Source organism: Centropristis striata, chromosome 16 (genome assembly GCF_030273125.1).
Source record: "Centropristis striata isolate RG_2023a ecotype Rhode Island chromosome 16, C.striata_1.0, whole genome shotgun sequence".
NCBI lineage: Eukaryota > Metazoa > Chordata > Actinopteri > Perciformes > Serranidae > Centropristis > Centropristis striata.
In genome coordinates this window covers 6431965-6446478 of record NC_081532.1, presented here as the reverse complement: position 1 = coordinate 6446478, position 14514 = coordinate 6431965, and the positions used below count along the sequence as shown (strand labels likewise).

At 35.7% G+C, this 14514-nt stretch overlaps 1 protein-coding gene across 1 annotated transcript; it reads left to right on the top strand.

Moving 5' to 3' along the window:
- The first annotated feature begins 405 nt into the window (after positions 1-405).
- Positions 406-7352, top strand: ctsl.1 (cathepsin L.1). Its single transcript, XM_059353150.1, has 8 exons — positions 406-533; positions 1125-1267; positions 1362-1559; positions 2403-2594; positions 4394-4559; positions 4662-4767; positions 5877-5980; positions 7151-7352. Exons 1-7 carry the CDS (start codon positions 437-439, stop codon positions 5974-5976), a joined length of 1002 nt encoding a protein of 333 aa, XP_059209133.1. The 5' UTR covers positions 406-436; the 3' UTR covers positions 5977-5980; positions 7151-7352.
- Positions 7353-14514: the final 7162 nt, after the last annotated feature.

The window sequence follows — 14514 nt, the reverse complement described above, 5'->3', positions numbered from 1 at the left end:
AAAAAGTCAATTAAAACAGGGAAATGGAAATACAAATACAAATAAGATAAAATAAGATACAGCAGGATAAGAAAATAGATAAAATAATAAAAAGCACAAGTCAAACATTGCATAGTTAAAAAGTAAGGGCAGTAGAGTACAGCAGATAAGTCCTCAGATCTACAGATAGTTTGTTCCACAGGTGAGGATAATAACTGAAAGCTGCCTCAGCCCGCTTAGTTCTTGACTCATAAAGATGTGAAAGAGTTTGAGTGAGAGACGAAACACAGATTCAAAGAAGCCGGGAAATGGAGCTGACAGCGGTAGCGTGCTGCAACGTCACGGCAGAAAAGGTTTATGAGGCGAAGCTGAAGTGAAAGAGTTCAGTTTCAACCTGTGTGGTTTCCTGCAAGTCACAAGGGAACTCTCTGCTTTTTCTGCTCGTGTGTCACTCAGGATGAAGCTGCTGCTGGTTGCTGCTGCTCTGGCCGTGGCCAGCTGTGCCACAATCTCTCTGGAAGACCTGGAGTTCCACGCATGGAAACTCAAGTTTGGTGAGTTAAACTTATCAGGTTTCTTATGTTTTACTCTGTTGTCAAGTACAGTAGATTTTGTTCTGTTTTTTTTTTTTTTGTGTGAAAATACTGCTGGTGAGGCAACAAAAGACCTAAAGACACACTGTAATAAATGATTCTGTAGTCATTTAATTTCACTTAATATATTTGATGAAATGTATTAAATATAAATGCGTCCTTGATTTTGAGGCAGTTGTTTAAGTAACTTTAATATAAAAATGTTTGAGAGAGAATCTACTTATTCTGATCACATTAAATGTAATCTTTATGTGTATTTAATTCTAAATCAAGAGAATTTTGAATGAATCCAACACAATAGAATTAGTCCGTTTTTAATTGACAGGCACCTGTTAAGTTGTGATCAACTCAACTTGTAACATAGTTAGATTTAATTAATAATATTGCGTGCAATCTGTTGCCTCAATTTTATTGAATAGCTATTGTTTTTCTTTTTTTACAATGCATGTTTAGAAGTTTATAGCTTACATTTTGTTTGTAAAATTACTTAACTGGAAAAGGATTTTATTGATTAATAATTTACTATGGATTATTTCCTTCTGTGAATGGCAGGAAGGTCCTACAGCTCTCCAGTGGAGGAGGCTCAGCGCAGGGAGATCTGGCTCAGCAACCGCAGACTGGTGCTGGTGCACAACATCATGGCCGATCAGGGCATCAAGTCCTACCGCCTGGGCATGACCTACTTTGCTGACATGGTAGGCACAGAAAATCAGTTCCTGCCATTATGAGGATGCAGCAAATTACTTTTTGGATGCTTTAACTCTGACTTTTGTTTCTCTTCCTCACCAGGAAAATGAAGAGTACAAGCGGCTGATCTCTCAGGGCTGCCTGGGCTCCTTCAACGCTTCTCTGCCTCGCGGCGGTTCTACTTTCTTCCGTCTGCCCCAAGGAGTTGATCTGCCCAACACTGTTGACTGGAGGGACAAGGGCTACGTCACTGACATCAAGGATCAGAAGCAGTGTGGATCCTGCTGGGCCTTCAGCGCCGTACGTACTACAACTGTTTATTGTTCTCTCTTTTCATCAGTGGTGGACGAAGTATTCAGATCCTTTACTTCAGTAAAAGTACCAAAACCACACTGTGAAATTACTCCACTACAGTGAAAGTACTGCATTCAAAACTTGCTGAAGTAAAAGTACAAAAGTATCAGCATCAAAATGTACTTAAAGTATCAAAAGTAAAAGTACTTGTTATGCAGAATGGACCCACTCATATATATGTTCAAATATTCAAATTCAAATTCATAGCACTTTTCATACAAGAGAGATGCAACACAAAGTGCTTTACATAAAAAAGTAGAAAGTAATAATAATAATAATAATACAAAAATAACAAAACATAGAAACGCAAGCAAACACCCTCCACCCCACCCACCTTCATCCCACCCATCCTATTAAAAAGATTAAAACAAGTAAAAGTAAATAATAATAACAATAGAAAGTAAGAAAAAAATATTCTAAATATATTATTAGATTATTAGTTTTGATTACCATTTTAATTTTCTCAAGTTAGGGCTCATTTTAACTACTTAATATACTGTTATGAGGTGTAATTAAAAGAAAATGTCTAATCACTTTGTATTGATCATGTTTTTCATGTTAAACCTCAACCTGAAAAGTAACTAAAGCTGTCAGCTAAATGTAGTGGAGTAGAAGTATAAAGTTACATAAAATGGAAATACTCAAGTAAAGTACAAGTACCTCAAAACGTTACTTAAGGACAGTATTTGAGTAAATTTACTGAGTTACATTTCACCACTGGTTTTCATCCTCTCTTTTCAACTTTACACAACTGTCTGCTGGTTTTAATTGAACAGAAATCTCTTTCAGACTGGTTCACTGGAGGGTCAGAACTTCAAGAAGACAGGGAAGCTGACGTCTCTGAGCGAGCAGCAGCTGGTTGACTGCTCTGGTGACTATGGAAACATGGGCTGCATGGGAGGCCTGATGGACCAGGCCTTCAGCTACATCAAAGCCAACAAGGGGATCGACACAGAGGAATCCTACCCTTATGAGGCAGAGGTAAGCAGAAAGATGCTTAACCCTTTGATGCACAACATGGGTCTAAAGCAGGCATGTCCAAACTATTCCACAAAGGGCTGTGTGGCTGCAGGTTTTCGTTTCAACCAAGCAAAAGCACACAGTTTGACCAATCAACTGTCTGAAGACTGAGATCAGTTGATTAACTGAGTCAAGTCTGGTGTGCTGCTGCTTGGTTGGAACGAAAACCTGCAGCCACACGGCCCTTTGTGGAATAGTTTGGACATGCCTGGTCTAAAGTGACCCAATAGAGTTTTTATGTTCTATATCTTTGCAATAAATTAGTTTCATCATTCAGTATTACGGGGTTTCCTCAATTAGTTTGTTTTCCTTTATTAATTTTTGAATAAAATCCCTTTTTGTGTCACTACTCTTCCAATGCACAACATGGGTCAAAAATGACCCATATCCATTTCTTTTAGCTAAGTAGCTTGCTAAGCTAACAACGTAGCTAACTTCTTGGCTAAGTATTTCGCTAAGTAGCTTGCTAAGCTAACTACTTAGCTAACTTCTTGGCTAAGTAGCTTGTTAAGCTAACTACTTAGCTAACTTCTTGGCAAAGTATTTAGCTAAGTAGCTTGCTAAGCTAATTACTTAGCTAACTTCTTGGCTAAGTATTTAGCTAAGTAGCTTGCTAAACTAACTACTTAGCTAACTTCTTGGTTAAGTAGTTAGATTAGCAAGCTACTTAGCCAAGTAGTTAGCTATGTAATAATACAAAACCTTTTTTTCTTCATGAAGTATGAGAGGCAAAATGGAAATAATGATCTGTTGTTCTCAAAAACAAGATATTTAAAGAATACTTGGAATATTCTATCATAAAATCAGTTGATATCAAAAGATAGAGCAGAGAAACACACAGCAAGCATTAAATAACATGGGGAATGAATGCGGGTCATTTTTGACCCATGTTGTGCATTAGAAGGGGGGTCAATATGTTGTGCATTAAAGGGTTAAATGTACAACATCCAGTGTCAGAGGTACACAGTGGTGGAAGAAGTATTCACATCTCTTACTTCAGTAAAAGTACTAATACCACACATTCAAAACTTACTGAAGTAAAAGAACAAAAGTATCAGCATCAAAATGTACTTAAAGTATCAAAAGTGAAAGTACTCGTTGCAGAATGACTCACACTGTTATATATATATATATATATATATATATATATAGACCACAAAATGCAGATTAGCATCTAACCAGAAGTGCAAAAAGGCAGTAAAATGCATATGTACAGTCATATATATAAACGTAATATAAATACATACAATAGGGTTTGGGTTTTTGTTGTTATTAGGGTTTTTTTAGCAGCAAATAGCAGCAAGTAGTGGTAATATACTTTTATGTGGTTTTCTTTTTAAATATGCATACAAATTTGAAATTCATATTACGTTATTTATGTTAAATCTTGACCTAAAATGTAACAAAAGTGGCAGCTAAATGTAGTGGAGTAAAAAGTACAATATCTGCCACTAAAAAGTATAAAGTTACATATATGGAAAACTCAAGTGCAAGGATGTCAAAATTGTACTTAAGTACAGTACTTGAGTAAATGCACTTAGTTACATTCCACCACTGGAGTTACAAATCAACTCATTAAGAGTTCAAAAATGAAGTTCCTCCATGTAAAATATGTACAATACTGCCATCTTGTGGACAAAATGTATAGTGGGACAAAGCAGTCCAACAATGTAAAGCCGTTTCATTAAATCCATCCCTTTAAAAGCTTATATTTCTGATACAAACTGTTGGTTAAATGTGAAACATTTTCTCTCAATCAGGATGGCCAGTGCCGTTTCAACCCTAACACCATTGGTGCCACATGCACAGGCTACGTTGATGTGACACAGGGTGATGAAGATGCCCTGAAGGAGGCTGTGGCCACCATCGGACCTGTGTCCGTGGGCATCGATGCTTCCCACGCGTCCTTCCAGCTCTACGAATCAGGTGAACAGTTTAGTCAGAAAAATACTCTCACCAAATGCAAGAAGACAGAATATACTTTTATGTTTTAACTCATCCATATGTCTGTCTAATCTGTGTTTCTAGGTGTGTATGATGAGCCAGGCTGCAGCAGCACAGATCTGGACCACGGAGTCCTGGCTGTGGGTTACAACTCTGACAATGGACGTGACTACTGGCTGGTCAAGAACAGGTACACACCCAAATCTGTTGCTCTTATTCTACATCATAGACTGCTCTCCTGCTAACACTCACACAGCTTTCTGTTGCCACTGTAAAACTGACTGAGTTGCTGTTTTCCAGTGGTGGAAAGTTTTGATTTAATTTGATTTATTTGGCACAGTTTTAAAAGAAAGATCTAATAACAATAATACAATTTATAAATTCCATATATATATATATATATATATATATATATATATATATATATATATATATATATATATATAAATAAAAAAGAACAAGGAAGAGAGAATCATACAGAGCAAGAAACTAGAAAAACAAAACAAAGGCACAACATAGCAATGAAACAAGAATTATAATTTTATTATTTATAAAGTTATTGAAATAGTAATCGGTTTTTCAAAGATTTTTTAAATAATAAACGAGAAAGGTTGACTAAGTAAGGAGGAAGTGAGTTCCATATCCTGGATCCTCTATATGTAATGCTAAACTGTGATGAGGTGGTTAGTGATTTGGGTAACTAAGTACATTTACTCAAGTACTGCACTTAAGTACAATTTTGAGGTACTTGTACTTTACTTGAGTATTTTCATTTTATGTAACTTTATACTTCTACTCCACTACATTTTGAGGCAAATATTGTACTTTTTACTCCACTACATTTAGCTGACAGCTTTAGTTACTTTACAGGTCAGGATTTTACATAAAATATATGATCAATTTAAAGTTCTGCATAACAAGTACTTTTTTACTTTTGATACTTTAAGTACATTTTGATGCTGATACTTTTGTACTTTTACTTGAGTAAGTTTTGAATGCTTTTACCTGTAGTGGAATAATTTCAGTGATGTATTAGTACTTTTACTGAAGTTAGGGATCTGAATATTTCTTCCACCACTGGTTGTTTTCACAGAGGTCTTATTTATAGCTGCCAAAATGAAGTGAAACTCAGGCAGGATGTTGACACCCTCTGAAACTACACCATTACTCTGAATTGCTTCCATTACTTTTACCCTCTATCAGAAAACAGATCATTATGTCCCGACATGCCGTACTTGTGATTATGATTCTTTACATAAAAGCAGCTGAAAAATGTATGTAATGTGTGTGTTTCTGCAGCTGGGGTGTGGGTTGGGGGAACAAGGGATACATCTGGATGACCAGGAACAGAAACAACCAGTGTGGCATTGCTACTGCAGCCAGCTACCCCCTGGTCTGAGCAGGTGAGGAGACTAATGTACAGTAATGTTCCATATAATAGCAATCCAATGTGACTAACCAGATGAATCCAGGTTTTTAGTATATTGTTCATTGCTACAAAGCATTGGAGATCATTTTAGCTGAACAGCACCTCTTTATAAGTTTTCCCCTCTCCAATCAACTTTTTAATCAAAGTACGGTGTTCTTTTGAACAGTGTCTTGAATGACCCATTTTGCTCAGGCTTTCAAAGAGAAATGCATGTTCAATAAATGCTGGCTTCATCATGAGAGCCATTCCATAAGAACCCACGGTGACAGGTGTCACAAACATTTTAAATGTTCTAGTAATGTTCATGTATGTTTTCTCAAGTGTGTTTTTTAGTGTTCTACAGCTACAGTAGCTTGTTGAGAAGCCGTCCAATAAGGCAGTGTTATTTATATTTATTTATTCTCGATTTATTATTATTTTGTTACTTAAAAACAAATCTGAAATGGAATTTGTTGTCGAACAGCACTATTAAAGTCACAATTTTGATATTTGTTATGGAGATGAAAACAAAAAAGGCAGATGGTTATTTGTTTTTATTTATTATTGATTTAATATTATTTTGTTATTTAAAAACAAATCTAAAAAAATATTTATTGTTAAACAGCACTGTTAATGTCACAATTTTGATATATGTTGTGGAGATGCAAAGAAAAAGGCAAATTTGTGTTTCTGTAAGCAGAAAAGATGTGTAGTTTATTAATTTAAAAATAAGATATATCATAAGGTCCACTTGGTCTGTGGTATATCCCCCATAATTTTCCTTTTTAAGGATTACTGGCTCTGGGTTCTTATGGGTTAAATAGAGGCCACCTGATTCACACCTGTTTTTTCTCAAAATTGATGACCTCACTGATTGAATGCAACCCTGTTAATTTTTTTGAACACACCCCTTTCAACTAATTGCCCAATTGCACAGCCTTAAGAGCGTGCATATCACGAATGCTGGGTCTTGTTGGTTTTCTGAGAATCTACTGCACCTACTGGTACCTTGTTTGCCATGTAGCAATAAAAAATGTACTAAAAACCTGGATTAATCTGGTTTGTCACATTGGACTGCTATTATATTGAACACAGAGACATCCCTGTGCCTGTGAGATTTATTGCCCATTAACTAGTTGTTCATGTTTGTTTTTTTTATTTTCAGGTTGAGAACTTTCCTCAGTGAGGAGGAGAAAAGTGATGCATAATTAACTTTAATTTCATAAAGAAACTGAGTTATGGAAGAAGACGTCTTCTTGTTGTTCCATGGACGTTAGCAGGGTAAAGAGCCTGTCTGCACTTTTAATAGAATAACCTTTTTTATGAAGATTGTAAATAATTGTAGAGAATTAAAATGTTTTACAATGAGAGATATAAAAATAAACATTGATGTGTTTATGATTTTCTTGTTTTTCATTGTCTCTGATGTTGTTAGTGCACTGAGTTGATGTGTATAGAAGGCAATGTCCGTCTAAAGTTTGGTCCAACACAAAAACAAACAGCTGACTCCTTACTGCATGGGTCTCAAACTTGCGGCCCACGGGCCAATTGTGGCCCTCGTGACGATATTTTGTGGTCCCCACCTTGATATGAAAGTTTCATGCGAGTTTTATATGAATGGCACTTTACCGTGCTGTGTGTGGAAGGTCCCTTTAATTATTTTTTTTGGTAATTTTGTGTCTTTTTTGGGTCACTTTGTGTCTTTTTTAAATAATTGTGTGTCTTTTTTGGTAATTCTGTGTATTTTTTTGGTCATTTTGTGTCTTTTTTTGGTCATTTTGTGTCTTTTTTGGTCATTTTGTGCCTTTTTGGTCATTTTGATACTGCCTCCAGTGACCACCAGGTAATTTGAGTTTGAGACCCCTGCCTTATTGTGTCTTTTAGTAAAACCAAATGCTGAACAAGACGCTTTTGCAACAATCTTATCATAAACTTTCATGAGCTAAAATCACACTGTCAAAGTTCTAAAAACACAGACATCACTCTAACCGGACAACTTGTCAATCACAAGGCAGCCACATGGCCTTTATTTTCTAGTTTACCTAAATGGGACCATTATTTACAAAATAAACATGCTGAATCGAATTGAATTGGATCTTCTCATTTAGCCCCAACTACATCATAATTTAAATAATTGCAACTATAATTTATGAGGTAAATAAATATCAAACAGGGGTTCTTATACACTTATAAAGTAATTTGCCTTCCTGCATCTCTACCTAATTTTTATCATAGTTACTTTGAGTTTAATTCTCATTACTATGCACATCTTACAAGAAGAAAGAATAACTGACATATTCCTTTCTGTAGGACCTGTGTGGAACAGAATCATGTTCCTCTTTAAAAACATTTAAGACCAAGCTCAAAAAATCCCTACAGATGTTCTAATCACCTTTGTATCATAGTGTTTTGTTTGTATTTTTCTTTTTTATATCTAAATCTAGCTATGTAATTTAAGTAAAGTATAGCTATTTATAGGTTTAAGAGGGAGGGTCACTTATAAGTGCACAAAAGTGTTTGTAAGTGCAAACAACAATAAATAAAGAAAACTTGAAACAAACAATTGAGACCATAAACTCATTATGAGAATGTTTACTGAGGTAATAAATCAAGTAAATCAATTAGGATAATATTGTCAAAGAATCATATACAATCAGAGCCCCTTTTTTAACCATGGGGGTCGCCCCCTGCTGGAAATTAGAAGTAATGCAGGTTCAAGGCACTTCTGCATTACAGTTGCCCAATTTTTCCGTGACTATGGCAGACTTTATTTTATTTTGAAGGGCATTTAGGGCTAATGAGTGACTTACATAGATCTAATGATTATTATTATTATGCTTGACAATATAAACTCTAGATGTGTTGAAAGTAAATGTTATTTTTTTGTGTACTTTTGCTAAAAAATATATAGAAAAAATAGTATACTAGTTTAAAAAATGACAATAAAAATATGAAGCAACCCACAAAAAAAAGTTATTCAGTCAAAATAAAACATACAATGTGACATGATCTTTTTAAAAGATCTCCAAAAAATAAGATACGTAAATGCTCATATCCAGTAACGGAATTTACTCAAGTCCCTCAACATTGTACTTGAGTATTTCCATTTTATGTAACTTAATACTTCTACTTCACAACATTTTGAGGCAAATATTGTACTTTCTACTCCACTACATTTAACTGACAGCTTTAGTTAGTTTTCAGAATCAAGATTTAACATTTAAAAAAAACATCACAAATTTAAAGCGATTAGACATTAAAATCAAACCTCCGAACAATATATTAAATAGTTCAAATGAGCACCACCTTGAGAAAATGTAAATGCATCAACAATAATCCAATAAAATATTTGGAAGATGTAGTAAATATCAATGTAAATGTGTCCATTCTGCATAACAAGTACTTTTACTTTTGATACTTTGAGTACATATTCTTGTACTTTTGTACTTTTACTTACATACGTTTTGAATGCAGGACTTTTACTTGTGGTGGAGTAATTCTGCAGTGTAGTATTAGTACTTTTACTTAAGTAAGAAATCTGAATACTTTTTCCACAACTTTTACAATTGTCTTAAGATTATGTAGATAAAGTGGCTTCAGTTTCCTCTACTGTACATCTTTGAAAACACTTTGCTGTCAGTCAAGGCTGATGTGGTTAATAATACATTTTGTGCTATACAATCTACATAAAAAGGGGCTTTTAACATTGTACATATACTACCTTTAGTCATAGTTTTTCAGATGTGTGCCTCACAATGGCTGAGAACACTTACGGAAAACAAAATATTTCCGAAAACAGGTTTTATCCTCATATCTCGGGGCTTTGTGTCATCTCTGTATTCATTGTTTAAACAGCACCACTATTGACTGAAATAAATTATTCACTAAAAACAACTGTGTTTGTTCAAAAAGTCTGAAGTTTGGACTCAGATCTGCCTCTGATATCGGAAGCTGCTGTTGCCTTTGGCGTGCAAACCTCAGGCCAAAGATAAAAGCTGAGGGCAGGGAGTCTCAGAAGTGCGAAATTCATTTTGGTATAAAGGAATATGTCTTTTATGTTGTTTTTTTTATTTGTTCTTGTTTTTTCTACTCTCTTTGCAGTTTTTGTTCAATTGGATAGCATTTCTTTTGCTTCCCGGATACAACTTTCTTCAGCACTCTGCGGTTTGTAAAAGGTCATCTCAGATTCATTCTTCATATGCAGGTGGAGACGCAGCCACAGAACAGGAAGAGGTGACAGTGAAAGAAGATCCAGGTGGGAAATGTGAACGTAAAGTGAGACATGATGACAGAGCCGACGAGAGTGAAAAACTATACATTTCAGTGGTTGAATGTCCTGTCTGATGTGGTTTTAAAAAAAAGCCATTATGGCTTTTCGGGGAAATGTCTCAGCTGTATGTGTTTTGACCTCGATTACCTTCATTATATTTTCCAGACAGTCTTTTGCTTTAAGGATCAGCCTCTCCTCTTGTCACATCTTCCCATCCTGACACTTGAGCGCCCAATCCTTGATAATCGGTTTCCCTATAAGCTGCGATTATAACACTGCAGAAAAGGAGAAATATTTTTTATCTTCATCTTTCAAAGCCGCTGATGGAATACTAAAATTATTTAACATTTACCCGGCAGACAGGGCCGAAGGGACTTATTTTGAGCCTACTTTTGTTCACCACCTACTACAGATACAATTACAGCTTGATGTATGTATGTAAGGCCACTATAGTGTACATATACAACATATACTGTTCTCTACAACCTTGTTATTCACAGTATGGGATGGGCGTTTGGAAGAAAGCTGCCAACTCGAACATCTATAAAGTTAACGATCAATTAATCGATTAATCGCTGCATTCATACATGGGCAAAATAAATATATTTGCTAGTACTCTGCAAAAGCCTATAAAATGTTAAAAATTCCTCAATAAAAAGTAAATAAAAAAATTTAAAAAGTACTGTGCAAAAGTCTGTTTTGAAAACGGATGCTTTTATTTTGAAAGGACGAAAAGATACTTGATCCTGTTGACCCCAGGTGTGTTTTCAATCAAATTAAACTCGGTAATTCATGCTAGCAAGGTTTGATACAGTAAGCTAGTTTTGCTCAAATTAATACTCTTGTATTTCTGTGTGTTTTATAATTGTTATTGCGACTTTCAGTTTGCAAGCTGTAGCTTTATTAAACTTAATTCTCAGCTCATTGGCTGATTGACGTATGGCCGCAGAACTGAACGATCGGCCAGTTTCAGTTCAGTGATACTGATGCGCAGTCAGAGATAAAATAAAAAAATACACAGATTGATTAAAAAATCCACGTGATCGACCAAATTATTAACGGCCATTAATTGATCATCAATTAATTATTCCCATCCCTAATTCACAGTTGAATTTTCCTTTCCAACATTGTCATCTTCAATTCAGTGCATTTATTTTCAACTTCTAACTTCTGGTGTTTTTTTCTGTACCTCTGCAAGCCACAATCTTGTTTTAAAGAAATAGTTCAGATTTTTTGAAGCGGTCGGCACACACTCAATTTTCTAAAAGCAGGAAGGAGTACTGCCACTAAAGATAAGCAATGTCTTCTAAAGTGGACAGGGGCAGCAGCAAAACATGTTTTAGCCAATTAAAACAACTGAAGTACTAAAAAATAATACTGAAGTATTCAAAAATGGCCAAAATAGGCTCAGACCCCAGAGGGTTGATATAAAGTTAGAGTTACACTTGATTCAGTATATTTTGAAATGACTTTTGCATGTCAAGTTCAGAGTTATATTGTTGTTTTATTCATAGTTATTGTAACATTTATATACAATGTTTTTGCAAACTGTCTAGTGTTTATTTGAAATGTCATCTTGTTTTAGCAAGAAAATCTATGTTTCCCCTCTGTGCCAGTTTACTCTTGCTGTAGTTCAGCTTGCTGTGCAACAACAAAATGCTTCAGTTCCTTGCCTCCCTGTTTCTACATTGTTTAGCTTAAATATTGTATGGTAATTTACTTGTGTTTTGCAGAAACCCACACACACTGCTCTGCCCTCAGTCACCTTCCAGACGCTCAGGTGTAAAACATCCCTGTGACCTGGTTGATGACACCAATTAACTTCACCCACTAAGGTCAAGTTGGCGCCCTAAGCTGGTTTCCAGGGTAACGTGCACCAACTCATTGCAATGCAATGATTGTTATCCAGTGACGTTATCGTCATCATCCCTTTTATTTGTCGGAGTATGAAGGAGTGCATTAGAAAGTGGAAAAAGCAAAGATGAAAAAGCCTATGTTGGCCATTTTTGAATACTTTTGATTTTGCCCTTCATGTAGCACATAAAAATGTTTCCTATACCCATATTTGGTATCCATTTTTTCTTCACCTTTATGATCTGGCAATTATTTTTTCACTTTATTTTCTCACTTTGACCTACTTTATCAACATATTGAGCCCAAAAATAATGAAATCAGAGTTGAAAAATTATACTTTTTACTACGATAAAAACCACAAATATGCTCAATGAACTGTTTTTGAACTTGAAAATGTAGACATAGGATGAAAATATGAACATATAAAAGGGTAAAATTTAAATATAATAAAACTATATACAAAAAGTCCCATAGAAACATGTATATTTATAGGTGTTTTTTTCCTTGTTAGCTGCAACTCTTCAAAACAAACTTTGTGCAAAATTACACAGAGAGCTACACCAACGCTCTAATATTTCTATACTATCAAATTAAAACTATCATATTGTTGGTTTTACATGACCTAGGAATTTCAAACAAAAATTGGGAGAAAGTTTCAAGTCTGTACTTTACAACTCAATGCAAATTTGCTTTACCCACACACCGTATGTGTGTAAAGTAATACCATAATGAAATCCTTCTTTCAACAGTAATTTGTGATGCTTAAGGGTTTTGCGTGTAATCCAACTAAACAGCAGTACTTAAGCCATTATTCTTACATCTCTATTGAACCTCAGGCGGTGGAAGGTTGCTTCACTCATCTGTAATCCATGAAGTCGGCTATAAATAAATTTACAATGCTTGAAATTATTTTGTTAATTTGTCATGGGCTATTCAGCCTAACTGCATTTAATTTTACTGCACGCACTGGAGCTGAAAAAGTGCACCAACCTGACATTGCTTAGTCGCAAAACACAGAAACAGACGAGGCAGAATTCTTGATCTGCATGGTTTTATAATTTGCACGAAAAACGTTAACTAAAAGTCCTCTCTGAGAAAAGGATTGTTCCCTTTCCCATTAGGGTATATGACATCTGCTTTAATCTTAGACAATAGTTGCCCCAATGTAATTAATGAAATCACATTAAGTGATTGTATTTTTTCCATTCTAGATGTCACATTAGGTGTGGTTGTGATAATATTTGAAGCAGGGGAGGTGGAGGAACACGGAGGCAGGGATACAGAGATGGGGAGAACATATTAGGGGATTTAATCAGCTTGTGTGACAAAATGTGACCTTGACATCTCACTTTTTCCTCCCTCAGCTGAAGCAAGCAGCAGCGTGGAAGCAAACAGGCAGGGCCACCGTAATTGAAAGAGAGATTTAAATTATCTTTTGTCAGGCCAGTCTCGTAACAGTAGACCTGGGGAAAAAAAACAACATTTATCAGCACCGGTATGTGACAGTATTCAGCCAATTAGGCCTGAATGATTGTTATCCTGTGACGTTATCGTCATCATCCCTTTTATTTGTTGGAGTATGAAGGAGTGCATTAGAAAGTGGAAAAAGCAAAGATGAAAAAGCTCCCAGACAGAGACAAAGGGAAACAGAAGGAGGGTGCGTAAGAGGTGAGGCAAATTAATTGGTTTTGCTAAATCCTCCTCAAACAGCAGAAGCCAATGTGGCTCCACAAAAGGCCATTACTGGTAATCAATTTAAATCGGTTTTACCCTTCCCAAGGAAACCAATTAGGCAATTTAATTTAGCTTTTTTGATTCACAGCATAACCACTGCACAGGATAGGACGTCCAATTCGCATCCTGCAGGGAGGGACAAGTGAAAACACTGGGAGGTGTTGCTGGAACAAACAAAGCTATTGATCTGAGGGAGGCTGAAGGATCCAGGGAGGAGGGAGAAAGATTCACAGGAAGCGTGGCAGGATGAGAAATTCTTGAATTTGGGTTCGGTGATCCTGCTGTGTCCATTTAAAAACAGCCTCATTAACATAATTAAAGTTTCTTGCAAGTTTAGCTTTGAGCTGATTCTTCACCAGAAGCTCAGTTTTCCATGAAATGTGAGTCAATATTTAAAGCAGCTGATCATTTCTGGCTGCATTGAAGCTCTTTTTAAAGTCACTAGATGGCAGTACTTGCCTGCTGATGATTATCTCGGCACTTTGGGGCTCTGTGGCCTTGCTTAAGTCCTGCAAAGCTCTGGTTCAAAGTCAAATGTAGTTCTTTGATTCTTACAGTCACATGTCCTTGGAATGTGCAAGTGACACGTTTGTAGCATAGTACATACAAACACCCATATATGCAGACATACACACTTAGACTGCATTTCACTGCACCAGTGGAACCATCAA

Coding starts and splice junctions, on each gene's coding strand:
- ctsl.1 (XM_059353150.1), top strand. CDS start 437: ATGAAGCTGCTGCTGGTTGCTGCTGCTCTGGCCGTGGCCAGCTGTGCC. Junction 2,595..4,393: donor CCTACCCTTATGAGGCAGAG/GTAAGCAGAAAG, acceptor TCTCTCAATCAG/GATGGCCAGTGCCGTTTCAA. Junction 4,768..5,876: donor TACTGGCTGGTCAAGAACAG/GTACACACCCAA, acceptor GTGTTTCTGCAG/CTGGGGTGTGGGTTGGGGGA.